This window comes from Castor canadensis, chromosome 13 (genome assembly GCF_047511655.1).
Source record: "Castor canadensis chromosome 13, mCasCan1.hap1v2, whole genome shotgun sequence".
Classification (NCBI taxonomy): domain Eukaryota; kingdom Metazoa; phylum Chordata; class Mammalia; order Rodentia; family Castoridae; genus Castor; species Castor canadensis.
In genome coordinates this window covers 105,890,930-105,917,255 of record NC_133398.1, presented here as the reverse complement: position 1 = coordinate 105,917,255, position 26,326 = coordinate 105,890,930, and the positions used below count along the sequence as shown (strand labels likewise).

The 26,326-nt window shown below is 44.4% G+C and overlaps 1 protein-coding gene across 2 annotated transcripts in view; it reads right to left on the bottom strand.

Moving 5' to 3' along the window:
• Positions 1-15,887, bottom strand: part of LOC141415550 (SHC-transforming protein 3-like) — a 169,922-nt gene extending 154,035 nt beyond the window's left edge. Inside the window, exon 1 of one of the 2 annotated variants that reach the window (XM_074052417.1) lies at positions 15,756-15,887. In XM_074052417.1, the coding sequence (XP_073908518.1) occupies positions 15,756-15,766 (11 nt within the window). In that variant the 5' untranslated portion in view covers positions 15,767-15,887. Of the gene's footprint in view, positions 1-4,586; positions 4,619-15,755 lie in introns of those variants that run through there. The other variant, XM_074052416.1, reaches the window with a different exon arrangement.
• Between the last annotated feature and the right edge of the window lie 10,439 nt (positions 15,888-26,326).

The window sequence follows — 26,326 nt, the reverse complement described above, 5'->3', positions numbered from 1 at the left end:
CATGGCCTTATAGTATATGTACCATAGAATGGTGCTTAAACAACAAATGCTTACTTCTCACAGTTACAGAGGCTGGAAGTCCAGGGTCAAGGTGCTGGCAGATCCAGTGTCTGGTGAGGGCTCACCTCCAAGTGTAGATAACTGTGTTCATGTGATAGAAAGAAGTAAGGGAGCCCTCTGGAGTCCTTTCATGATGGCACTAATCTCCCTTATGCCCTCACAACTAATTACCTCTGAAAGTCCCACCTTCTAATACTAGCACTTCAATATATGAACTTTGGGCAACACAAACATTAGCACCATAATATGTCATATAATTCATGACTTTATATCACACGTGTGTAAGTCTTCTCTAGATTATGATTTCCTTGATAGACCATTTAATTGAACTGGGATTCTCAGGGGCACAGGTGTTAGGTATCTAGCAGATTCTCATCTGAAATGGATTGGACTGGTGACTATAAAGAAAAACCTAAAGCATGGAACCTGGAGCAGTAAGCCACTAATTGCCTATATGAGAGAAGCGGGAGAGAGGGGTAAGCCCTGAAGGAATTGTTCAGGTCAAGTTGGGATAGAGAGAAGAGGCCCAGAGGGGGAAGAGTTTGAGCCCAGAGATGCAACTAGTTTGGTAAAAACCAAGTTGTTCCATGTGTTTTGAATAGTAAAGGGGCAGAAGACAAGAGATGAGGCTCTCTATACTAAACTGAAAGTGCTTCTACTCATAATAAGGAATTTGGATTGAATTCTGTAAGCAAAGAAAAAACAGAGAGCTTTTATTTTAATTAGGAGGATGAGATGACAGACATGGATTTGAGAAAGATAAGTGATTCATCACATTAAGAGAAAAAAGGTAAAAAATATACATATTTATTTTACTAGATGCTGGAGGAAGGGGAAGGGAAGCCCTGGATAAAATCCAGGAATAATTTCAGAATTTTTTTAAATCAAAAACTAGGATCATAGGGAAATTTTTCCTAACTTGAATAATGTATCTAATAGCAATTGTTCTCTTTTACAGTGGAGTACAGATGGAGTCACTTTTTAATCAGGAGCAAGAGGATAACCTTAGCTGGGCACAGTAGCAGAAAGATCAGGATCCAAAAGCAGCCTGGGACACAGGACAAGAACCTGTCTCAAAAAAAAAAAGAAAGAAAGAAAAGAAAAGAAAAAAAGGAAGGGGAAACTGGGAGGATGACAGTTTGAAGCCAGCCCAGGCAAATAATGTGAACCCCCATTTCAACTAATAAGCTGAGTTTGGTGGTACACACCTGTCAGTCCAACTATGCAAGAGGCATGGGTAGAAGGACTATAATGCAAGGGCAGCCATGAGCAAAACTATGAGACCCTGTCCAAAAAAGAAAAAGAAAAAAGGGGGCTAAGAGCATTGTCTCAAGTGGTAGAGCACCTATAGCAAGTGCAAAACCCTGAGTTCAATACCAGTACAGCCAAAAAAGAAAAAAGAAAAGAAGGTAACCTTCACCAATATAACTGGTCTTTGTACCTGAAGCCCTAGCCAAGGCAATAAGAACAGGAAAGGATTGCTGTTAGCTAAAACTTATTGTGTACAGAGGAAAAAATATTTCCCTAAGTGGAAAGATGAATTTAGAAGAATATATTTGTATTATTGTGAGAAATTATGAACTATCTACATGTTTGTTGAGGAAATTGTTGGAATAAATTTAATCCAACTGTAATTGTTTCTCATATGTATGTATATACACATATATGTTGTATAAATGTATGCATATGTATATATTTTTTTCTTTTTTTGCAGTATTGAGCATTGAACCCAGGGCCTTACACTTGCTGGGCAGATACTTTACCACTTGAGCTGCACTCCAGCCTCCAACCATAATTTGAATATTTAGTGAATATTCAAAAGAATAGATCAGAATTATAGGAACTAATATTAAAAGTTCTCCAAGATATATTTAGTGAAAAGAGAATTCACAGAACAACATATGTAGAATGTTTTTGCATTGGGTAACAGGAAGGAAGGAGGAAAGAAAGTAAAAGAAAAAGGTATGACTGTGTGTGTGTGTGTGTGTGTGTACAGTGTGTATAATGGAGGAGACCCTGGAAATGTAAACAGCAAATAGATGTTACAGATTGCCTCTGACAGGAATAAAATTAGCGAGTGATGAGGGGAAACTCACTTTTCACCCCACAGATTTGTCTATTGTTTGAAACATTTCAGGGAGATGATCAAAGGGTCTTCTCTAATAAGAAGACTCTCTCCCAAAGCATTCGTCCGCCAAGACCAGTAGTTTATTTCAATAATCAAGGCAAGGAATGGTGAGGTCATGAATCAGGATGAAAGGGAATCAGGAAAATGTGAAATACTCTTGAGGTGGGAATGAGAGTGTAGTGACTGAGCAGACGTAATGAGCTTGGGGAGAGGAAATGCTAGGATGACTCAGAGGTCTCGGACTTGCGGGAGTAGGCGAATGGCAACACAGATGCAGTAGGGAAAGGTTGTAAATTCAATTTGAGACATGCCACCTTAAGAGGTCCACAGAACAGCTGTCATCATCTCTCCTGATTATCTCTTAATTGCCTCTATGTTTATTCCTACCTGTCCAACTGGCTCTCCAAGCAAAAGACAGAAAGCCAGTGACCTTCCTCTACCTTTGCCAAGGTCCAGAGGGCTATAAGTCTGGCCTGGGCTACTTTGCCTGCCCCAGATCCACACACTCCAGCTACAGGGCCACTCTCTGCCTCTATCTCCACCCCCTCCAATGGCCCCAAATGTGCTCATGCATGAGCACCAATGCATATGTACTCCACCACCTTCCACCCAATGTTCAGGGCTCTATTTCTATATCATCTCCCAGGACAGCCTCCCTTGATTTACACATCGCCATGACCAGCAAAGCCTCTGGTACTTCCCCTCCTGCCTTCCCCATCAGCACCGAAAGGGCAGGAAGTCAGTCCAATCCACCACTTTATTCCCTGCTCCTAGCACAGCATCCCCTGAATGGAGGCTCAATAAATCTCCATTGAATTGAAGAACTGATTCATAAATCCATGGAGGATAGATATAGTGATGAATGGGTGGATGGAGAGGAGAAAACTGCTCAAACACAATCCAAAGCAAAATTGAGAAGACAACAGGGCTGCCTAGGAACTCAACTTCAAGGCAGAGGCCTTTGAATGAGGCTGTGGGTCACTGGTGTCAGGGCTGCAGGGAGGGCAGTCCAGCTGGAAAAGGGGCTGTAGGTTCCACACTGAAAGACCCTACTGAGACTTTTCCAGAACACTGTTCATGGACCAGGAGAAGCCCATCACTGCATGGGGATGTGAATAAGAAGAGAGGTGAAGTGTGGAAGGAGGGATTCCAAAAGGAAAGCTGGAGGCTTAAAGGGGAGGCAAGAAGAAGGGAAGTCTGTTTAGTGTAGAAGAGATCAAAGGAGGATGCCAGTACACTTATATAACAAGCAGAAAAACAAAGGTAATTCATATGAAACACCTAGCACTTCCCAATTATTGTGCCACATTACACTACCGTCTTCACCTTGACCTTGTCCCAGGTGTCTGTACAACTCTGCAAACTACCACTGCAAAGTAGTGGCTGATCACCACCAACACCAGAACACTACAAATCATGATTCGTTGTCCAGCTGTTAACCTCCTGCCAGCACACCCTGCCCAGGGGTCCTAATCGAGATGGTAAACAGAGGCAGCCAGAGGGAGAGAGTAATGCAATGAAGGGTAACCATCTGTGTTCCACGTGGTGACAGCAGAATTCTCCCATCTGGCCATCTTTTGGGGAGTATTATTTTCTTCTCCCACCTCAGTTAATAAGTCATCGTGCAAACAATCTATTACAGGAGTTGTGGCTTCCAAGGGAAAAAAAATCACAGCTTAGTTCTTTGGATAGGGCAGTCATCACCTCCTCCCACATAGCAGATTTTTTCAAAGCAGTTTCTCCATCCTGAACACCAGAGGAGACCTTGGAACCCTTGGCCCTAGGGAGGGGTGGGCAGGCAGAATGTGTCAAGGGCTGCCAAGCATCCGAAGGTGGACAGTCAGAGGATAAGAGTAAGTGTCTCAGAATCTAGAGCAGGAGGGGCTCAGGGTCATAGGCTGCTCAAGCCCCTTGCCCATCTCACCACTGACTTTCCATTTACAGCTAAGCTTTCAGAAAGAGCCTGATCGCTGGCTAGTTCCATTTTTTGACAGGACTTATTTACCATGTGTGTTTTTTTTTTCCAATTTGGTCAATGCCAAATAAAAACATGCATCAAAATATTTTCGAAAAATCCATAAGAGCAAATCTTAAGTGGAGGAAATTGGATCTATAAATTGTTATTTTTATGAATAGTCAATACCTGAACACAGAAGCATGCCTCCCTCCAGGGTACCTGAGAAGATTCTGTCCTGTTACCACACATGGTGGCTGCAAGTGCTGCTGCTAAATTTGCCCCTCTTCCCGGGGTGACCTGAGCAGGACATTTGGGTTTCTCCAGGTGCAGGTAGCCATCTGAGCCACCACACCAAGCAGTCAAGGACCCTTACCACTATTCCTATGAAGACCTACTTACAGCTCTGTTGTGGTGACAAAATACTTAAGATAATCAACTTACATGAAGGAAATGTTCATTTTGGTTCACAGTTCCATCATGGTCACTTGGCCCCAGTACTGTGGGCCTCTGGTGAGGTAGCACATCATGGTGGGAGCAGGTGGCAGGACCAAGCAGCTCACCTCAGGGCAGCCAGGAAGCAAAAGGAGAGAAAGGAAGGGGCAGGTATCACAATAATCCCCTTTAAGGGCACATCCCCAGTGACTTCACTTCCTTCTACTAGGCCTTATCTCCTAAAGGCTCCACCACTTCCCAGCAGTGCCACAGTCTTATGGCCAAGACAATCACAGGGCCTTAAGGACATTCCAGATCCAAACCGTAGCACCTTATGAGCAGAGGACCTAGTTTGTCTGTAGTTCTGTGTCCATTCACAGTAAAACCTCAACAAGTGTTTGAGGAATATTCTAGCGGTTTCTCTAACCAATTCCCATAGGAACAGTAACAAACCAGCGATCCTTCCAGCTGATGTCCCATTGTTATCTCCCATCCTACACCTCAGGGAGGATGAACCTATCTACATGCTTCAGGTCACAGGTGGCCACTCCAGATAAGACTACAACAGGGGATGGGTGTGTATTTGAATGGGCCACTGGGTGCTCAGATATTTGGTTAAACACTATTTGGGTGTGTCTGTGAGGGCAGCTTTGGACAAAATGAACATTTGAATTATCAGACTGAGTGAACACACAGCCCTCCCTAATGTAGGTGGACCTTGTCCAATCAATAGACCTGAATATAATAAAAAGTCTGAACCTTCCCAGAACAAGAGGGAACTCCTCCTGCCTTGCTGCCTTGTTGTGGGATTTGGGGGTTTACCTGCTTTTAATCTCAAACTGAAACATCAGTTCCTCCCGCATCTCAAGTCCACCAGCATCAGGAATGGAGAGCACCCCACCATTTCTCTTGCACCTCCAGCTGGTCTACCCTGCAGACCTCAGAACCAGCCTGTCTACAAGCTTGTGTAAGTCAATTCCTTGTAATCCACCTCTTATATTATAAGAGCCCATCTGATTTTTCTCTGATGAACCCTGACCAATAGAACCATTTGGAAGCGCACCCATTTCCAAGACTGTCTATTTGCTAGAGGAGGTCCTACCAGACACTAAGAAAAGGAGGGCAGATGGTTTGGCTCCCACCTCCATCACCTGGGTCTGCCCACTTCCTCATAGCACTGCTTTGGGGATCATGGAGTTCAAGACAAGGCCATCTGAGCACACTTGGGATAGTAAACATGCTTGACCATATTTGAGGCCACTTGTAGGTCCAAGACTGCAAATGATCAGTCAAGACCTGAAGCACTCCTGAGCACTGCAATAGAGCGCCCGCTCAACCCTGCTCATTTCCAGATCAGCACCAACACTTCCTGTGAGTTCACTTCTGAAAGAAGCTGGCCACGTGCTGGCAGGACTCCTCCCTCAGAACTCTGAGCACCAGGTCACAGATGGACCATGTGGACTCCAGGGAAAAGAGGCCCAAATTACCATGGAGGAGCCGTAGTAAAACCTGGAAGTCTAGAAATGACTCCCAAATAATTCAGGGAGGAGGATGTGGAGATGGCCATGAGCTGATACTTGTAGAAGCCAGGGGTTGGTGACAGGTAGCTGGGACTAATTACAGTTGTTACCCCTAATCCATTGGGGGATAACTTCAAGAGCCTTAATGGATTCCTGAAACCTTACACATGCTATGTGTACTGCTATTCATGCAAATCAATGATAAAATTTATAAACTAGGCATAGTCATAGATTAACAATATCTACAAATAATAAAGAATAATTATAATAGTATACCATAATAAAAGTTATGTGAATGTGATCTTTCTCTTGAAAGAGTCAAGACAAATATTCACATTTTCAAACCAAGGTGGACTGCAGGTAACTGAAACTAGAAAGCAAAGATAAGAGGGGCAACTGTCTATCATCTCTCCATTTGTTATGTTCATATGTTATATATGTGGCATGTATCTTTTAAAGTTCCCATAATAAATGTTTACATTTTATTGAAGAACCATTCACAAGGCAAGTCACAAGGTTATAAGTAACCTCACAAGACACACAGGTCTTCCAGAAAGAGAAGGTGTGGAACAGTGTGAGATGGTGGGAACAGGTGAGAGATGGTGAGAACAGGTGTGAGATGTTGGGGATAGGTGTGGGATGTCAAGAGTAGGTGTGAAATAGTAGGAATGGGTGTGAGATGGTGGGGATTGGTGTGAGATGGAAGAAATTGGTGTGAGATGGTAGGGAACTGGTATGAAAGGGTTGGGGAAGTATGAGATGGTTTAGGACCCATGAAGTTTCTCTAGAGATCTAGGGGGATCTGAAGGTGAGTCTCCTCCTCCTGAAGTGGACATTGTTGTTTACATTTTCCCTCATCATAACCAGATGTGATTTCCCTGTCCTACAGAAATAATTTAGTTCTGTGATAAGTGTCTGTTCCTACACACACACACACACACACATGCACACACACACCTCCTCTAGGGTCAAGGATGGCAGGACAAATGGGATCAGGGCCCTATTTCTCCCACTATCTGCTCTTAAGTGCCTCTTCTGCTTAGCAATCTCTAGGGGCCGTCAGCTGCAGAAGACCAGAAGGGCCCAAATTGAAAGATAGGGATGGAGAGGAAGACAAAAGAGATGTTTCCAATCCCAAGGATCAGAGAGGCTCTTTGGGATCTGTTTAGGGCAGCCCAGTAGTCCAAGCAGGAACTATATGAGTGTTTACCATGGGCCAGTGTGTACCCATCAAGCCAGAGTGTAGCACTAGAGTGAGAGGAGGCAAGAGGGTCTCCTACACCAGGAGAGGGGCTATACTACTCTCTTCAGCCATAGAAATGTGCATGTGCTTGGGAGTTGTGGAATGCCCTGATGCCACCAACATCACCCAAAATGGCTGTCCATTTTGGGACAATGACACATTTCAGGTGATATCTGTTATGGTATGAATCTGAAGTATCCCCTGGGAGCTCATATGTTGAAGGCTTGGCCCCTAATGTCACAGTGATCAGAAGTGGGACCTTTAGATCAGAAGGGCTCTGACCTTCTGGTTAATTTGTTTAAATGGATTAATTGCATTAATCCACTGATGGATTCAGAGCTTCATGGAGGTGGTAGAGACTTTAGGAGGTAGGGCCTAGATGGAGGAGGTGAGTCACTGGCAGGGTGCTCTTGAAGGGTACATTTGGTCCCGGCCCCTTCCTCTTTCCCTTGCTCTGCTTTCCGGCCTCCATGAAGTGAGCAGCCTTCTTCTACCATGCCTTTCTGCCATAATTCTCTGCTTCATCACAGGCTCAGAAACAACAGAGCCAAGTGACCATGGACTGAAAGCTCTAAACCCATGAGCCTAAACAAATATTTCTTCCTTTTAAGTTGTTTACCTCAGGTATTTTGTCACAGTGACAGAAAGCTGACCTGCACAGTGTCCTGGCATGGCTTGAACTTTTTTTTCAGAAAGTTTGGCTTTGAGGGGTTTCAGATATATTCAGATGACTATCAGGGTGTCAGAAACCTGGAAGCTCTAATGGACACATGAGGCACCTGCTCAAAACAACTCCTCAAAATTCCTTTTCTGAGCTCAGCATGCATATAATCCCAGCAGACTCAGTCAGGAGGATCTCAAGTTGGAGACATAGTGAGACCCTGTCTAAAATGAAAACAAAACAAATGAAAAAAATTCCTTTCCTATGGCTTCCAGGTTTTGCTGGAATTCCTTGCAGGAATAGTCACAGCCATCCTAATTTCAGTTACACACACACTATGATCATATCTAGCCTAGGAGCAGTTACACACACACATACACACACACACACAGATTATGGTGAGCATCCACCCACAATAGGTAGTTCCAATGCTCAATGCCTCCCTTTAAAGATATTCCTTATCCAGCATACATTGTAGATATTATGTGGTAAAATACGAGACGTCTTCCTCTTGTCTTTTATCCAGGAAATACAACCAACTGGCCATTTCTTTCCTTTTGTCTATACTGATCTTATTATGAATTCACTGACTCCATGAGGTTTTCTCTTGGGTATTGTCATGAATGTGCTGGCTCCTCCCAGGGCTGTCCTCTTAGCCCCACCGTCCTGACTGGGCCAGCTGGCACCATGGGGTCTGGTCCTGGCCACAGTGTTCCAGCAGGCAGTCACTCAGGAGAGCACAGCTCTAATCACATGCTTCATTTCTGTGGTCCAGATTTTCCGATTATGTTGTATATGGGAGACAAGGAGCCACCCCGTCACAATGCTACCATTTCCACCAAGGCCACCCCCAGCTATCGAACACAACTGTGCCCCAACTCCCCGCGTTCTGATAGGTGGGCTGACACGCAAGCCCGCCCTGAGCTGGAACCTGGTGTCCTGCCGTTCACAGGCCAGGTCTGAGCTGGGTGCACCATCACCCAAGCCAGAGCCTCAGCTGGACAGCCAGTCCCTTCAGCCAGTTTCCATGTTGGCACCCCAGACTTCCTGGCACCCACTTACAGGATATTTATTCTACAGTCATCAAAAGTAAAATGTGGTGGGAGGCAAAAGAACAAAAGCCTGCTCTTTATAGAACCAGAGTTTCACTAGTAGCTTATCTTCAGAATGATTTTGTTCTTAAACATGAATATAATGGAAATGGATGAGATCATTTGGGTATTTCTGGAAAAATGACATCTGCTTTTCTCTAATTACAAAGAAAACAGCCCCATCCAAAGTCATCACAAGTCCGTTAGCTGGGGGTTGTGGAGGGAGTAAAAGGGTACATTCGCAGGTGAGTATGCAGAGTGTGGTGGGTGGGAGGTTTATGTATGTGATGTGTATTGGTATGAGTGTGTAGTATGTGGTGTGTGCATGTGCGTAAATGTGCAGTGTGCATTTAACGCAGCTATGCTTGTATCACAGAAAAAGAGATGACATACTTCCCAATTCATGTTAGTAGCTTTATCGTTAGTATCAAGACAGTTTCTTAAACTCTTTTTCAAACCATTTGGACAATATTTATATGTAAGTCACCCACATATGAGGCTTTCAAACAACTTAACGGGGAAAAATCAACTTTTGAAGTTCAACTCCACATGAAGGAAAAAATTTAATTTAGAACTAACAGAAAATTCAATCAATTCCTCTGTAACAATAAATACATCATGGATATTCTTTTTTTTAATTTTTAATTTGCCATTTTATTTATTTATTTTTCTTTTATTTATATGTGCATACAATGTTTGGGTCATTTCTCCCCCCTTCCCCCCACCCCCTCCCTTACCCCTCCGCCCCCTCCCTCTCTCTCTGCCACCCCCTCGCTACCCGGCAGAAACTATTTTGCCCTTATTTCTAATTTTGTTGTAGAGAGAGTATAAGCAATAATAGGAAGGAACAAGGGTTTTTGCTAGTTGAGATAAGGATAGCCATATAGGGAGTTGACTTGCATTGCTTTCCTGTGCATGTGTGTTACCTTCTAAATTAATTCTTCTTGAACTAACCTTTTCTCTAGTTCCTGGTCCCCTTCTCCTATTCATCATGGATATTCTTTAAATGTCTTTGATAATAGCTGTTTTGTATCTTTGCTCACAATTACCAAAAGAAGAGAGCTCTAAGAAAAAAATCGTTTTAGATATTGAGCCAAGTAAAAAATATTAAAAATAAATTTTCGAATAAATGCAACTTATAAACCCTACCTATAATGATCAATAGAACCTTAATAAAACAGGTGATTTATATCACCTCAAATATCAGAAGATTAATAAGTGAGAAAAATAAAGTAACTTTTTAAGAGTTCTTATAAAGATAAGGCTTTGTTCCAAAAGAAAAATAGTCCAGCATAATAATTCACTCCTTTTTTGATTGTTCAAAACTCCTATAAGTAATTCATCATTTTCACCTTCAGTAAAGAGGAACATTCCACTGAGGCCTGTATGTTCGATGGAGACATCACCAGAATTTATTAATGGCATAACCAATATGCTCAGAAAATGCTGGCCACTGTGTTAAAGTTCTGAGCTCTTAAACTCTTGATTTTGTTAATTTGTCTGTTTATTTGATGTTATTGGGGTTTGAACTCAGGTCTTTGCTCCTGCTAGGCAGGCACTCTACAGCTGGAGACACACCTCTAGTGCTAGTTGTTATGATTATTTTGGAGATAGGATCTTGCCTTTTGCCCATGCTGGCCTGGACTGTAATCCTCCTCTTTTTAGCCTCCTGCCCTGGCTGGGATGACAAGCACACACTACCACACCCAGATTTGTTCTGTTGAGGTCTCACAAACTTTTTCATCCCAGCTGGCCTGGAACCATGATCCTCCTGATTTCAGCCTCTCACATAGCTAAATACTTGGTTTAAATTAGATGTCCTAAATGGGACTACATGAAATTAAAAGGCTTCTGTACAACAAAAGAAATGGTCTCTAAACTGAAGAGACCACCCACAGAGTGGGAGAAAATATTTGCCAGCTACACATCAGACAAAGGACTGATAACCAGAATATATAGGGAACTAAAAAAACTAAACTCCCCCAAAATCAATGAACCAATAAAGAAATGGGCAACTGAACTAAACAGAATTTTTCAAAGGAAGAAGTCCAAATGGCCAAAAACCACATGAAAAAATGCTCACCATCCCTGGCCATAAAGGAAATGCAAATCAAAACCACACTAAGATTCCACCTCACTCCTGTGAGAGTAGCTATTATCAAAAACACCACCAATAACAGGTGTTGGTGAGGATGTGGGGGAAAAAGGAACCCTCCTACACTCCTGGTGGGAATGCAAGCTAGAGCAACCACTCTGGAAAAAAATTTGGAGACTTCTTAAAAATCTAAACAGTGATCTGCCATATGATCCAGCAATCCCACTCTTGGGGATATAACCAAAGGAATGTGACACAGGTTACTCTAGAGGCACCTGCACACCCATGTTTATTGCAGCACTATTCACAATAGCCAAGTTATGGAAACAGCCAAGATGCCCCACTACCGATGAATGGATTAAGAAAATGTGGTATCTATACACAATGGACTTTTACTCAGCCGCATGTAGAATGAAATTTTGTCATTCACAAGTAAATGGATGGAACTGGAGAACATCATCTGAAACAAAATTAGACAGGCTCAGAAGGCCAGAAATTGCATGTTCTCCCTTATATGCAGATTATAGACCTAAAACAAATGCAGTAATATTATTGGACATGGGTCACACACTAAGGGGAGAACACGTACAGGAGGAATAAGGAAAGGGAAGGAAACCTAAAACTTGAAAGTGATTGATGTGGCCACTGTAGAGGAGCGAATATAGTAACCTTAAAATAGCAGAGGTCACTATGGGAAGGTGACCAGGAAGTAGTGAAGAGGTCAGTTAGAGGTGAACCAACGTGGGTTATAATATACTTGTGCATGGAAGCAATGCTAGGAATCTCTCTGTATAGCTATCTTTATCTCAAACTATCAAAAATGCTATGTCTTTCTTATTATCTCTTATATTTTCTCTTCAACAAAATCAGAGAAGAAGAGGGTGGAACAGGTTCTGCCTGGAAGTGAGGCAGGTGAGGGAGATTGGGGGGACAGGGGAGAGAGGTGGCCCAAACAATGTATACACATATGAATAAATGTATAAACAATAAAAAATAGAGGAGAAAGAACCACCTAAAAATTAATATAAAAAATGAATAAATTAGATGTCCTGATTTTGGGGCACTGGGTCTGTCCTATCTTTTTTTGGGGGGGTTGGATTGGAATGTAGGCCCTTGAGCATGCTAAGCATATGCTCTACTACTGAGCTATACTCCCAGATCCCCTTAGCCTTTTTTAGGACTGCAATGTGTTCTAAGGAGGAGCCTCTTTGTGGGGATGTCCTTCAGGCCAAAGGTTGACACCTCCCTGCTCCAGCCTCATCCTGAATGTCAAGGCTTACCTTCAGAAGGCTTGTCTTCAGACAGCTCTTCTGCATCAACCCAGAAGCTCTTTAGGAACTTTCTCTTCCCATGGACTAGCTTGTCTAACTTTCTTCCCTAATGCCTTTGAACCTGCTAAGTACCAACAGCAGCCACAGATGAGCAGGGTCCCAGCCAGCTCTGACTTCAGGGCAATAAAATTTAAAGGCAGAAAGCACCATAATCGATACTCACTTGCACTTCCTAGGCACTCTACCACTTGAGCCGCACCACCAGCCCAATATTCATTGTTTTGATGTTGGATTTTTCTTTCCTGTCTATCCAGGACATGCTTTCTTGTTCCTTCTCTCCTACATTTCCACAAGTGAAAAAACAAGTGTCAGGAATGTTTAGGAGAATACAAAGCTGCTGTCAGGGAGGCCTGGCTGGGTGTGTTATCTGCTGGTATGTGACAGCAAGCTCAGTGGTGGCAAGAAGGACACATTAAACTTGCTGTGAGCTTTGAATTCTGTTGTTGTCCAGAAGCTTTTTCCAGATGTTTTGTTTATGTTTTTTGTGCATGTGTGGTACCAGGGCTTGAACTCGGGGCCTTCATGGTGAGCCACTCCGCCAGCCCTATTCTTGTGAAGGGATTTTCGAGATAGGATCTAGGGAACTATTTGCCCAGGCTGGCTTTGAACTGCAATTCTCCTGATCTCTACCTCCTGAGTAGCTAGGATTATAGGTGTGAGCTACCCGCTCCTGCCTCGGTTTAAATTTTTGAGCCTTGATTAATTAATACTAGGAGCTGCTGCTGAAATGGTTTGATGCTTCCTAAATAATCAAAACCTCCCAGACTTCAGTATTTTATATCTACTTCCCAAGCAAGTAGATGATATTGAAATGGTTGTGAATTATCCTTCTGGTCTGCAATATCTTGATATCACCTATGAGTAGACATTTCTATGAGAAGAGAAAATCTATAATGACCCACTACACAAATTTTCCAGGAAACTGGAAAACATCTGTGGCTTTCTTTAATTTAGAGAAAAATTTTACATCAAAGAGTCCTTTACCAAATTCTAAACCTTCAGATGTTATAACTGATATCCGTTATTATGACAGATTACCCATTTCTATCTACCAGAGATCTTTTAAAGCAAGAATACCAATAGAACTACTCTCAAATCAGTAAATAACATGAAATTAAGGCTTTTTTCAGTTTCATGATGTTTCAATAAAATAATTTTGTGGTTTTAAACTGAACATGGGCAATGTGGAAGTTTGCACATGTGCACCAACAGAGACCCACATGATCATGTGAACCAAACATGCACACGTGAAATGAAATTGGCCTTTAGTGCCTGATTTCTTGCTGCGTGATTTCAAACTTCTCCAGGAAAGCCGGGAGAAAAATCACACCTGATTTATGTTCACGTGACATCACTGTTCACAGATGCTGATAAATAAGAGGTAAACCACCAACAGCACAGAGCACTAATTAATCACGCTGTGTGTCCCCTTGGTCACTGCAGCCCCCAGGATACAGATAGGCAGATAGGCTCTGAGCAGAGTCAGCCAACCCTCCACTCTCAAACACCACTTCTGATGCTGGGGCTGGGGGGCGGTGGGGGGGCGCAACTCACAAAGCCTGTAAGGACAGAATGTTTAAGCAGAGCAGACTTATTTTAGTACATTCGACAGTATTTTCCCACATCTGACCTTTGGTACTGAATATCTGCCTTCTTTCTAAAGCAAAACTGAAGCCCTAAGCAAAGTGACTTTTTAAAGGAAATAGTTTGAGATCTTGGCCAAGATCTGTTTGTCTATTTTAAGTGTAGGCTTTAAAAAAATAGCAATATAATCCTAGCACTCTAGAAGTATTTGATATACACTAGGATCATATTTTGTCTCAAAGGCTTCGGGGTCTTTTGTTTGGTTTTGTTTTTTGGTTTTGGCCCCTAGATATGTAATTTAAACTAGCAATACAAGAAGAATATTCATTTTCCTTTAAGATAAACTCAATGAAATGTGCATATTTTATGCTAATCCTTTTTGGTAAAATATCATGATCCATATTCAGAAGCTAAGAAGCAGGTCAAATTGAAGTGCAGACTCAAAGGGTGACAGGACTCTATTTTTACACCAGTGGTCACTTTATTTATAAGCACTTTTTCCACAGTTAAAGATAACCCAGAAAATTCTTTGGAAATTTGGTTACAGGATTGCCAAGAGACTACACTTTCCCTGCAGATTCCTCTGCTGAATTTTTAAATTGATCTCAGCAAGTATTTACAGAGCAGGCAACCTCCAGGTTCCTCAGTGTTACTAACACAGGCGGGAGGAGAGTTTGTGTCTCATGTCATTTTCAATGAAAAGCCATGCCTTGGGTGGCAAGACTGAAATAATGCCACCTGGACTATCCCGGCTTCTCTAGGGGAAGCATGTCCAGCTATGGAGGCCATGGCTGGCTGGAGCCCGACAGGTACGGGGAAATAAGCACTTGGCAGATCAGTTGAACTCTGCTCCTTAAATATCATGGCACGCTTGCATAAGGGAGGAATTCTACTAACTGCATTATGATTTTATCATTCTTTGTGTTGCAAGAAAAACTCCTTTTCCAGCCTGTGGCACTGGGTGCAGCAACCTTGGCCCCTCTGTGTCCATTAAAGTGGAAGACTACAGTCACTGGAAAATAGTCCTAAATTCTCCTCTCGCTACTGTAAACCAAAACCATTCTTTATGAAATGAAAGACAAACACCTAAGAAAACCTTGCTAGGAAGAAAGTAGAACCTGTCTGGTAAAGAAGCAAGACAGCTTTTGGCCTGCCCTGCCCTGCCAGGAGCCAGGGATTTTTGCAGTGGGGAAAAAGAAATTGCCCCACCACTACCACCACCAGGGGAGGACAAAGTAGAAGTAGTGACATTCCTGCAGCCCCGAGGGGGCTGCTCGGGTCTAACAAGTGTGCTTCATAAACGCTAGCTAGGCCGGACCCGGGTCCCAGGGATGGGCGCCCCATGGCGAAAGGGGCACTGGCCAGACATCTGGTGAAACCAGATGGCAAAGGCATGCCAAAAGGGTGGAACCCAGGAGAAAGCAGGACAGCGGGAGGTCACGCGATTGTTCAACCCTTTCCCAAAGGATGCGGGAAAGACATTTGTACTTCGCTCTTCACCGCTGCCAATCCAGCTGATTGCTAAGGAGTGCGCGTCTCCTGGCCTCTCACGTGACACTCAGGGATTGTTTCCCACACCTTCCTTCAGAGAAGGGAGCTGGCCCGGCACCCCGACCCGGGATCCCCGCCAGGGCGGCCAGCGCCTGTACCCACCTTGACGACATAGGTGACTCCCGGCCCCAGCACCTGATCGCTGGCGTGCGGCGCCCCCCGCGGGGGCCTGGGCAGCGGCTCGTCGCCCGGCCGGCCCTTCCTGGCTGCGCTCATGCTCTCGGCCGGGGCGCGGGGCGCGGGGGGCGCGCTACCGTCCGGGGCGGCCAGGCTGGGCGCGCTGCAGCTGCCCGAGAGCCGCGCGCCCGCCCGCTCCCGGGCGGCCGACGACAGGCCGCGGAGGCCCGAGCTGGAGAGTTTCAGGTGGGACACCTTGTGAAGCAGGTGGCCCAGGCTGCCGGGCCCATCGTCGGGCGCCTTGTGCAGCGCCTCGCCGGACACCAGGTAGGGGGCCGCCGCCGGGGTCGCGCGCGCCGCCGAGACCTTGCCGCCGCCGCCGCTCACCGACAGGCTATGGAGAAGGTCATCGACCGATGTCACCGAGTCATTCCTGAAGCGGTTGTACTTGGTGCGTGGAAGCATGCCCCTCCGTGGGCTCGCCGCATCCGCCCGGGCGCTGCTGGTGCCGGCCCCGGCGCGGGCTGCCGCGCATAGCAGATGAGCCGCGGGCCCCGGAGCGGGACGAAGAGCGGGGGTCCCAGGACAGCCTTCTGGAGACGGAGCGCGGAGTCACAGGACCAAGCCCTCCTACCATTAAAAGCCAGCACGGCCGCGGCCCGGCAGCCCCCGCCCCGGAGCCCGCTGCTTGGGGCTGAACGCTTGCTTTCCAAAAGTCATAGCTGCCTCTGATGGAGCGAGCGCCCAGCTGCTTGGGCTGCACACAGCAAAAGCATGACTCACTCTGAGAGGAGACCCTTCTCAACAAAGGCTCGGTGAGCACTGCAAATCACTTCCTGTATCAGGAAAAAAAAAAAAAAAAGGAAAAAAGAAGAAGAAAAAAAAAAAAAAAACCCGACATCCACCCTCTGACAGCAACTGGAGCCAATCAATTCTCAAATTGCCTTTTTCTACCTTCCCATATATTTCCTTCCAACCTTTGATTTGCATCTCCCCATCCCCCCCTTTTCTAATTTGTGTCAAAGGTAAATTCAGTTCCTTCAAATGATCAAATGAACTTTCAGAAACCCCTTATTCCATGCTAGCTTTTCCTCTTCCCTCAGCTCATCTGGGTGAGCCCTAAAAGTGTCTGACAGCGATGCGTTAAAATGTGACGAAGGCTTTTTAAGAATAAGTCTTCAGCGAATCCTCATGAATTCCTACTTGGAAAGCAGCCATAATTTTTAAATAGGAAAAAAAAGGAATATGCATCCCCAGGTGAACATAACATACCAATATTCTGGTTAGTTTTTTTGGTTTTTGGTTTTTGTTGTTTGTTTTGTTTTGTTTTTCAAATCAACAGAGCAGCCATGACGAGTGTCTTTGTGGCAATGCAGTTCCTCAAAAAAAAAAAAAAAAAAAAAAAAAAAAGCAACAACCACCTTCCACAAGCCTGCGTATGAACTTCTGCCGTTCAAGGGCTCTGCTAATTTACAGCAGTCTCTCAGCCAGGGTTAAGTTGAAAATCTATTTTAAAAAAAAGAAGAGTGCTTTTTTGATGAGTGGCAACAGGCTCCAGAAACCTATTCCAAAAAGGGGGCTGAGTTTTAGGTTTAATTCCAACTGAATGTGTTCCAGCTCTGGAAAAATGCCTAAGAAATGCTACCAATACATTTCAATGTCCCTTCAGGTGCTGCTTACAGCCCTGCAGTCAGAAAGGGAAAAAAATGCACCTGCTGTCATTGCATTTCAAATCCTGAGGAAAAATGCGTTGATTTCAGGAGTCAGGCTCAAGCTTGAAATGAAACACACAGGCCTTCTTCCCCGCAATCAGGAGAACAGAGCATTGGGAGCGCCCCTCCACCTCCAAAAGATCTGCTCGAGACATTGACACCCCCTGATCCCTTCCTCGGTGGTCTCTACCAGTCGGCCTCATGCATTAAAATAACCTACCCACAGTGAAACACTCACTATCAAAGTTTCCCAGCAACTTATGTGCAAGCAAATGAATTCACCTCTAGCACACTATCAGGTCACCCTGAGTCTTCTCACGCCCAGAACTGAACCTGGGTGGTACATGAGGTCCCGAGTTTTGCACAGAGCTCTGTGGAGTGGGTTTAATAAGCGCCACTCATGGCGGGCGCACGAGTGAAGCCGGCTCCTAGAACGCAGGAGCGCAGAGAAGCTGAGACGTCCCCCGCGCAGGAAACGCGTCCCCACCGCTCTCCTCCTGCGCCGCAGCCCTAGCCAAACAGCCACCCAACAATCATTTTTTCCCTTCCCCTAGCTTGCATAGCAACAGCAAATGCACAAGCCATAGACGATTTTGATGGTTATCAGAATCCCCCTCAGACCTAAAGCAGAACAACTCCATCATTCTCAAACCATGATCTTCATTAGAAGCAGACAAAAACAGCAAAATGTGAATGAAATGCTGTTTGTGTGAATGAAAGGGCTAGCGAGCGAGCCAGCGTTTCTGTGAATGAAGCCGGGCCTTGCAGCCGGTGCCAGGCAATCCCCTGGGCTCCAGCGGCCTCAGCCAATGAGCGACCATGCGGATGACTCATTCAACAAAGGCTCGCTCAATAGTGGAAGATTCCATTTCAATCAAGGGCGGGATCTTTTATCCAACGGCAGTGTGGGAAAAAAAAGAAGAGAAAAAAAATCCACCCAGCTTGATCACAAAGATGCTGGAAAGAAGAGGACAGCTGCTATGGAAAGAGGAAAAAATAGTTTTAAAAGGAAATTCAAGATCAACGGGTCAGGTCTGAGTGAGAACAGGACCACTCTCCTGGAGGTGAGCTGTGCCCCAAACTTTCATTCACCCTTTCATCTACATCAAGGAGAAGCCAGGAATGTGCCATTTGGTTCAGCTTTTATTATGAATGTACACTGAATGCACATTCAAAGCCTAGGCTCTTGGCCCTAGATTCTTTTCTAATAAAGGAATAGAGAACACCTATGCAGGCTGACTCTCCAGGGTGGAAAACTCCTAAAACCACACAGTTAACCCCTTAACCAACAGGAGACTTTGAGTTCTTTTATTACGATGAAGCTAATGGAAGGAAATGGGTCATTTAAAAATATGAATACCAGTATAAATTTACGAAATATGAAATGAAGTATAATCAAAGAGGGTGATTAATATTCCAAAACCACAATAGTGCAGTAAAACCTACCAGGAGGATGGAGTGAACATTTTATAGAGGGAAAAAAAGCCCAATGGTGGCTCAGCATCAGAATGGAGCTGCCAAGCCCCTCACTCACAGGAGAGCCCTTTGCTCTTCCAGGAGAGTCGTGAACACTTATTTTAGGCCCTATTCCCTAAAGCCCACATATCTGGCTTATCAGCCTGCAACAACCTAGAGATGGATAAAAGGACAGATGGATGAAAGGTTAGGTAATGACAAAGTTAGATGAAATTTTCATAGTCTGTACTATGGTTTGAATATAGTTTTTTTCTCTCTGAAAACCCATGTTGGAATCCAATCCTCATTGTGAGGAATTAAGAGGATGGAAATTTAATATGACTATGGTGTTTAGAAACCAGGCCTTTGGAGGTATTAGGATTAGACAAGGTCATCAGGGTGGAGCCCCCTGATTGAATCTTGGTTGCTTTATAAGAAGGGATTGGGGAGGCTGGGGATATGGCTCAAGTGGTAGAACACCTGCCTAACAAGCAAGAAGCCCTGAGTTCAAACCCCAGTACTGCCAAAAGAGGACACACACACACACACACACACACACACACACACGCACACAAGCTCCTCACCATGTTATGCCCTGAGCCACCTCAGGATTCTGCCAGCAAGAAGACTATTGCCACATACAATCCCATGACCTTGGATCAGAACCATAAGCCAAAATAAGCACCTTTTTAAAAATAACTCACCTCATCTGTGGGATGGTGTTATTAGCAATAGAAAACAGACTATGAGGCTCTAACAAAATAGAAGAAAACACCCAGCTTCTGAGCCTCTCAGATGGAGCTGACAGTAGAGGTTGCTTATTCCCAGCACCCCCAAACATAAAGGAGTTAGGCAGGGAGTGAAGAAACTTGATGGCTGAGAACAGGGGCTTGGATGTTGATAAGAAATTGTGTCCTGGGTGCTGATTTTATAGAACAAGTTGTGGTGTACAACAGGTCTTACTGACTCCACAGCAGATGGAAAATGATAACCCAGTCTCACCATCCAAGGCCAAGAACTCTCCCACCTAACATGTGGGAGAGCGATGACACATAACCAAGGCTCTGGAAATTAATGACCACCCCCACGTCCACTGCCCCCCACCCCAATAAAAGTTTGAGGTCTTGGCTCCTTCTTGAGCCTGCTCATCCTCCCACCTGGAGGCATACTTTGGCTTGGTTTTGCATTAGTAAATCAGCTCCAGCTTAAGTCTCCTCTTTGTCCATCTTTGAATTCTTTCTCTGACAAGATCCAGAAACTTCTGGCCCCAGCCTGGTAATCCAAATTTGGTAATGCCACAGCCTAGAGTCTCCTACTGAGAGAAGTATAGAGAGAAGTCCACAATTCTTCCAGGGATGATCAGGTTGAGTGGGGTCCAGTCCATTAGGGTGATGAGTTAGGCAGGTCAGAGGTGAAGGCTAGGTGTGAAATGCATGTGAGTGGTGGAGCCTCTTATGTAGAGACAACCAGTGCTGATGAGCAGCCAAGGTTGGAGGTTGAAACTTAAAAATGCCAGAATTTCCAGATGGGCACTACGAAAAAGTGGACAAATGTCAGGCATGGTGGCACATGCCTGGAATCCCAGCACTCAAGAGGAAGAGACAAGAGGATCTCAAGTTTTAGCCCAGCCAAGTCTCTATAGTAAGACCCTCTCTCAAAATAACAACAAAAACGTCAGAATTTGGAGAATAAAATGGAAACCCAGTTTGATGGATGCCGTGGAAGAATAGTTTTCAACAATAATTACTGTGGTTAACAAATGAAGTCATGACTACAGTAACCACCTTGATGAAGTGTCCCCACATGCGAGCAATGCTCACCAGTTATACATAGCTTACATTCCATTTTGCCCAAAGGGAAGCCAAAGGTCCCAGGAGTCATGAAATGTGCCAGGACCACGCTAGCTTAGGAGCTGGCAAAGTGGTCTGACTCTGAAGCCATAGTCATTACTATGAATCACCCTGCTTCAGAGAAGTTGTATAAGGTGTCTGCTGAGACCTCTCTTTTGCAGGTGGTGATTATCCATCATCAGACATCATAGGAAGGAGAATGGTGCCAACTGAATGAGAGACAAAAATGAGTGAAAAGATCATACTTTACAGAAGAAGGAAAGGAATGAAAGGTAAGATAAGACACAATACAACAGATAGAAGTAGAGCTGAGAGAACACAGCCAGGGACAGAAGAGGTAGCATATTTTTAAGAAAGCAGAACAGAATGGGAGAGATTAAGATATGGGAAAGAGAGAGAGTAAAAAACACAGGTAGAGCTCTTGCTTTTTGTGCAGGAAATGGAACACCTTACCCTTGGGAAGGGGCCAAAATTGATAAGCAGACCCTTCAGGGTACATGTAGGACACAGGAGCTTCCACCTCCCCATGGTTCAAATGTAGAGACTTTCATGAAAAGCACTCTTCTAGAGATGGGGTTAAAATCACTTAGAAGGATGGTAGTATATCAAGGATTCATATGAACCAGAAGCCATGTCTGCCTACAGGGTTGAGAGAAAGAAAGGAAACTGGGTCACACTGTGGCCAGTGGAATTCTAGTTGGAATTTTAGAGAAGCTGACAGGGTGAGCTGTAGCTTAAGAAGACAAAAATGACTGACTGATAAAGAGGAGGGAATAGGGAAGAAATACTGAGCCTCTCTTTCCCCACTCCCTGGTCTCCTGTTGGTGCCTCCCAGTGGGAGACCAGGGAATGAGGAAATCCACAGGAAGCCAGAAGTGCAGAGAGCTAGGTGATGGGGTTATGGGGGAGTAGCCCCCAGGCAGAGCTGGCTAGGAAAGGCTGGGGGTACTGGGGAGCCAGCACCATGAGTAGATATACTGGTAGATAAATGGTCTGTGGCTGTGATAGGAGCTCAAAAACATGCTTGATTTGGATGTTTCACTTGATTTTCTCTGTAACCCCAAAGCAAGGTTGTACTTTAAAAGTGATAGGGTCCACTTAAGTATAGAATTTAAGAATGAACGTTTGAATCTGCTTGAGGGGAGTAAAGGATGCTGTCAACGGGTCAAGAGAGGAAAGTGTGTTATAAAGGGCCAGCTATGACCCTGTCATGTCCCAGGGCAGGGGTATGGTTTTCTCTGTAGGTGTTGGTCTGCCTCGGTATGAGCTGGAAGACAGGGAGGGAGTTGTTTTGGAGGGTTCATTTGGAAATGATGGCAGAGAAGGGAGGGTGTAGAGCACACGGGCTAGCAGGAGTCAGGAATGGGCTGTGGGAGAGGAAAGTGGGGGACGTGGCCACTGAAGGGCCAGGCTCAGTCAGGCTCAGAGCTCTTGAGTCCCTAGGGAGACTGCAGCCTAGGGATGCATATTAAGATATATGGACAGATGGGGCAGACGAAGGCCCCTAATGGTGCCTCCTGAGGGACAGGCTGGGAGAGGGAATGTCCTCATAGAATGCTAGGGAGGGTTGTGGAGTCCCGGTTTTGTTAAAGCCAGAAATCGAGGTCCTCGGGGAGGGGGCTGGGGACAGAAGGGAGCTCCTTCCCCACAATCTCGCGGGAAGACGGTGGGATGGCCAAGCACTACAGGCTGTTTAGACAGGGAGAAATGAAAGCCACACCTCAAGTGGATGGTGGAGGGAGAAGTCTTGTACAAGTCCCGTACCGCATCGCTATACAAACTGCTTGACACAGGCTATTTATGAAGGCAAGGAAGACAGGTGTATTTAGCTCACAGGTTTGGAGGCTCAGCAACATGGCACTTGCATCAGCTCAGTTTCAGTGAGAGTCCCATGTTGAATGGCAGCTGGCAGAGCATGTGTGGGAGCAAGCAAGTGCATCTATCTCAAACCAGAAGCAGAGAAAGCTGGGGTTCCACAAACCCTTCTAAGGGCAGCATCTGCAAGGACCTAAGGACTTCAGATAGAACCCATGTCTTAAAGGTACCATCACCTTCCAAAACTGCCACCCTGGTGAATATGATCAAAGTACTTCATACACATGTATGAAAATAGGAGAATGAAATCCATTACAAATTGTTTTAAATGGGGGGGGGTGGATGAGAAAGAGAATAATGGAGGTGGATTTTATCAAAGTTCATTATATGCCTGCGTGGAAACATCACATTGAAACCACTTTGCACGATTAATATATGTCTACAAAAAAAAAAAAGAGAAAAAACCCTGCCACTCTGGGGACAAAGTTCTCAACACATGAACCTTTGGGGGGACCCAAGTCATATCCAAACTATAGGTCCCAAGGTCCAGGTGACAGGTCTGGTCTCTGCAGGGACCTCAGGTGACCATATACTGATTGGCACAACTTGGTGTGGAGCATCTTTGGTGTAAAAATACTGTGACACAGGCCACCCATCAGTGGGACCTGGCATCTCAGCACCAAGGAGAGTGAGTCCCTTAGGACTCCAAACCTGGACCTGAGTCTGTGTCCTGAGAAGTAGGCCTTGTACCCTGGTCAGCTCCAAGGAAGGGTCAGAAAGGCTGGCTTAGCCAGCCTCATCCTTTTCCCAGGTGCTGTTTCTTTATTTCTCACATTCAAAGTATTGTCCCTCCACTTGAGAAGCTCAGTTCCCCACCCACTGAGTGACAGGTGGGGCCACACTTTTTCAGAGACATGAGCTCATCTGATCCTCATGATTCTATCACATCAGCCCTGTTATCCCTCATTTTACATTGAGGCCCAGAGAGGCTAAGGGACTTGCCAGGACAACAAAGCTAGCAGGTGGCAGAGCAGGAATTCCCACTAAAGCCATCCTGACCCCAACAACCCCCACAAAGACAATCCTACAAGGGTAAGTGGAGTCTCCATTCGAGCCCTGCCACTGCTCGGATCTCACTTTCATAGAGGGAGACTATCACCGCATCACACTGTTGCCATGGTGACCAGGCAGCGCACAAGAGCATCAGACTCAGCATGAGGTCATTTCATTATCACTGGAGGGAGATGGACAAGTCACTGCCTACTTCACATACAGAAAGGGGACAAAGTAAGCCCTGGGCAGTCCTCAATATGCTGTCCTACTTACGGGAGATAGGAAAGCAGAGGAAGGCTTTAACACACTTTGGAAACAAAGAGGCCATCAAGCACAGCATCCTAGGAAAATAATCATTTTCTCAAATAGGAAGATCCCTGGAACAGTCCCTCAGAGAAAGGTGAGAGCTTGAACTACAAAGATTTGCACTCTGTGATATAGCCAGGAAGCTACTGTGTGCTTAGAAATAGTTTAAACACTTTCAGTGAGAATTCTCTATTCCCTTCAGAATCTACATAATCTTTTGACTATAAAGTACAAACAATTTCATGTTCCACATTTTTCTTCTAAAATATATATTTTAAGACTTCTCAGTTTATAACATAATCTCCACAAATATGTTTCATGGCTGGATCATTATATTCTGTGGAGTGGAATTCCCTGCAGCCTCCTCCATCACTGGACACTTCCGTTGTTTCTAATGTATCAATACTATAAACACTGCCATAATGAGAACTCTTGCTTTGTAGCCACTGAATACCTCTCAGTATAATCACAAGGGAATGAAAATATCTGTAACTCATGATTAGGGAGGTTGTGTCAGTCAGCTTTCTATCACTATAACAACATACTTGAAATAGTTGGGAGTGGCAGTGCAGGCCTATAATCCTATCACTTGGGAGGTAGAGGCAGGATGAGGTCTAGGCCAGCCTGGGCTGTGGAGAGAGAAAAAAAAAAGCCATGGGTGTTTGCTCTTCTAGCAGAGACTGGCACAGTAATGCTCAAGGCCAGCCTGGGCCAAAAGTTAGCAAGACCCCCATCTCAATCAGTAAGCTGGTCATGGTGGTTCATGCCTATGATCCCTGCCATGTGGAGACATGGGTAGGAAGATCGAGGTCTGTGGCTGCCAGAACAAAAACATAAGACCCTACCTGAAAAATAACTAAAGGACTAGGGTTATGATTCAAGTAGTAGAGCACCTGCCTAGCAAGCACAGGTCATGAGTTCAAACCCCCAAAATGAGCAAAAAATCACCTTAGATACCTAACTTACAAAGAGAAAAGGTTCATTTAGACTTAAAATTTGGAGGTTCCAGTTCAAGATGGAATGAAGTTATTGCTTATGGCCTCTGATACCTGTGCTGTGGCAAAGGCAGGGAGCACATGGTGAAACAACCTACTCACCTCATAGCCAGGAAGCAAAAGAGAAAGAGGAAGGGGAAGGGCCTCACAATACCCTTCCGGGGCACACCCCCAATGACCTTGCAACCACTGCATGGTTGCTGGCACAGCTCAGTGTCAGCAATAATCATCAGGGGCCTATTAACTTGCCTGTAACCTCAGCAACTGGTTTTTGTTATTTTTGCTGTTTTCATAACTGCCAACATTGAATCATACCTTATATTGAATAATTATCAAAATGGCTACAATTGTGATTGGTGAAGTAATTTCAGACTTCTGCCTGCATTCTGACTGATTGGCTCCCAAGATACAGTGCTGAGATCTGCCAGACTCAGCGGGCACAATTCTCTGTGGACTTAACTTTGCAGTCCTTCCCCTCCATTTTCCCAGCAAAAGGGGGCCCTACTGGGAACCTCAGATTCTTAGTTCTGAAGTCACAGTGATGGTTTAGCTACTTTTTGTTTGTTTTGTTTTATGAGACAGGTTCTTACTATGTATCACAGGCAGACCTGGAATTTACTATCCTCCTGCCTCAGCCTCCCAAGTGCTGAAATTACAAGTGTGTACCACTACACCATCCAGCTAGTTTAGCTACTTTTTTTTGGTGGAGTTTGAACTCAGAGCCTCACACTTGCTAGGCAGGTGCTCTACTGCTTGAGCCACTCCATCAGCTTGTTTTAGCTACTTTTAATTAGACTATTTCTATACTAGACACCATATGGGTTTTCCCTATCATTGTTGAATGTTTATCATTTTAACTTTTTGATAAATAGTAAGCACATATTATGTATATTACATTATATATAAAACACATTACATTGCTATATATTTATATGTTGCATAGTATACATTATAATTTACACATAATAATATGTACGAATATACCTATATAATATGCATACACTAATACTTATATTGGCATAAAGTTGTATTAATTATATGTATTACTTCTCTTTCATATAGAAAAAGTATGTTATGACTGATAAATAGTTATATACATGACTATATGCATAATACCTATACTGACATAATTTCTATATACTTCAATTTCTCCTTCATGTGGACATGTTATAATTTATGCATAATTGCAGATACTAATATACTTAGCCAATATTTGTATAATTGTATAAATTGTATATTCTTTTTCTTTCATATGGATGTATAATATCTTATGATTGGTACATAATTATAGATACTAACATATGTATAAGACATGTTGGTATAATACACATATGCATATTACATGTGTTATTTATCTTTAATGTGGATAT